Source organism: Nanorana parkeri, unplaced genomic scaffold (genome assembly GCF_000935625.1).
Source record: "Nanorana parkeri isolate BGI_ZX_2015 unplaced genomic scaffold, ASM93562v1 scaffold2903, whole genome shotgun sequence".
Taxonomy (NCBI): Eukaryota; Metazoa; Chordata; class Amphibia; order Anura; family Dicroglossidae; genus Nanorana; species Nanorana parkeri.
The window spans coordinates 1-991 of record NW_017309171.1 but is presented as its reverse complement, the minus strand read 5'-3'; the positions used below and the strand labels follow the sequence as shown (position 1 = coordinate 991).

Genomic DNA, 991 nt, shown 5'->3' with positions numbered 1-991 from the left:
GAGGGAGCGTGGAGCCAGCTTCCCGGCCAAGCAGGAAGCCGGGCAGCGTGTAATGACGCGCTGCCCGGCTTCCTGATACAGGAAGTATCGGGCTAGGCATCGGAGCATTTGGGCGAGTACAAGTACTCACCCAAATACTCGGTATCGGCACCGATACTAGTATCGGTGCATCCCTATGTTAAACGCAGTACTTCTTCTAAACGTGCCCCAACAATGGTCGAATTTCCTCCGTTTTCTGATGTCCTTGGCTGTCGGCTCCCTTTCAGCCGGCATTCCTCGATCAGCTGACCAAAGGAGCCGGCTGGAAAATGTTGGCGCAATCGGAGGCGGCAGCCAATGAGCTGCCCGCTCTGATTCCTGTCAGAATACAATGTAAACAGCGGGGTTCCTCGATTGACATGCCGTTTGTGTTGATGGAGGAATCGGGTCCATTTTTTGTTCTTCAGCCCACGGGTTGAACGAAAACAAATTGATAGGTATATGGCCAGCCCTAGGAACTCGGCCTTGTAGTAGGAACATACGATATGGGAGGAACATACACGATATCTATATCCTGCCGAGGTACATCTAATCACGTTAAGCATGTCGCCATTATTTGCAGGTTGTGAGATTTACTCCGATGCCGGGAACCATGCGTCTATGATCCAGGGCATCCGAAACAGCGGCGTGGCAAAGTATGTTTTCCGCCACAATGACCCCGCCCACCTTGAACAACTGCTCCAAAAGTCAGACCCCAAGAAGCCAAAGATTGTTGCATTTGAGACTGTCCACTCTATGGATGGTAAGTCCTCCGTGTTCACATTAGGATTAGTGATTGCAGGGTTGTCACAGGTCCATTCGTACGAAGAGTAACATCAATCGGCCTGCTTCCATAAAGAACCTATTCCATGAAATTCATTTGTAGGTACTACTGTCTACTGGGCAGTCTATTGTGAGTACTGGCAGAACTACCATCATTGGTATCAGTGGAGGAATAGTGCCCCATCATTGG

General features: G+C 50.1%; 1 protein-coding gene across 1 annotated transcript in view; it reads left to right on the top strand.

Moving 5' to 3' along the window:
- Window positions 1–852, top strand: part of LOC108802501 (5-aminolevulinate synthase, erythroid-specific, mitochondrial-like) — an 18,884-nt gene extending 18,032 nt beyond the window's left edge. Inside the window, exon 7 of the mRNA XM_018574366.1 lies at window positions 602–852. Within this exon, the coding sequence (XP_018429868.1) occupies window positions 602–852 (251 nt within the window). The remainder of the gene's footprint in view (window positions 1–601) is intronic.
- Window positions 853–991: the final 139 nt, after the last annotated feature.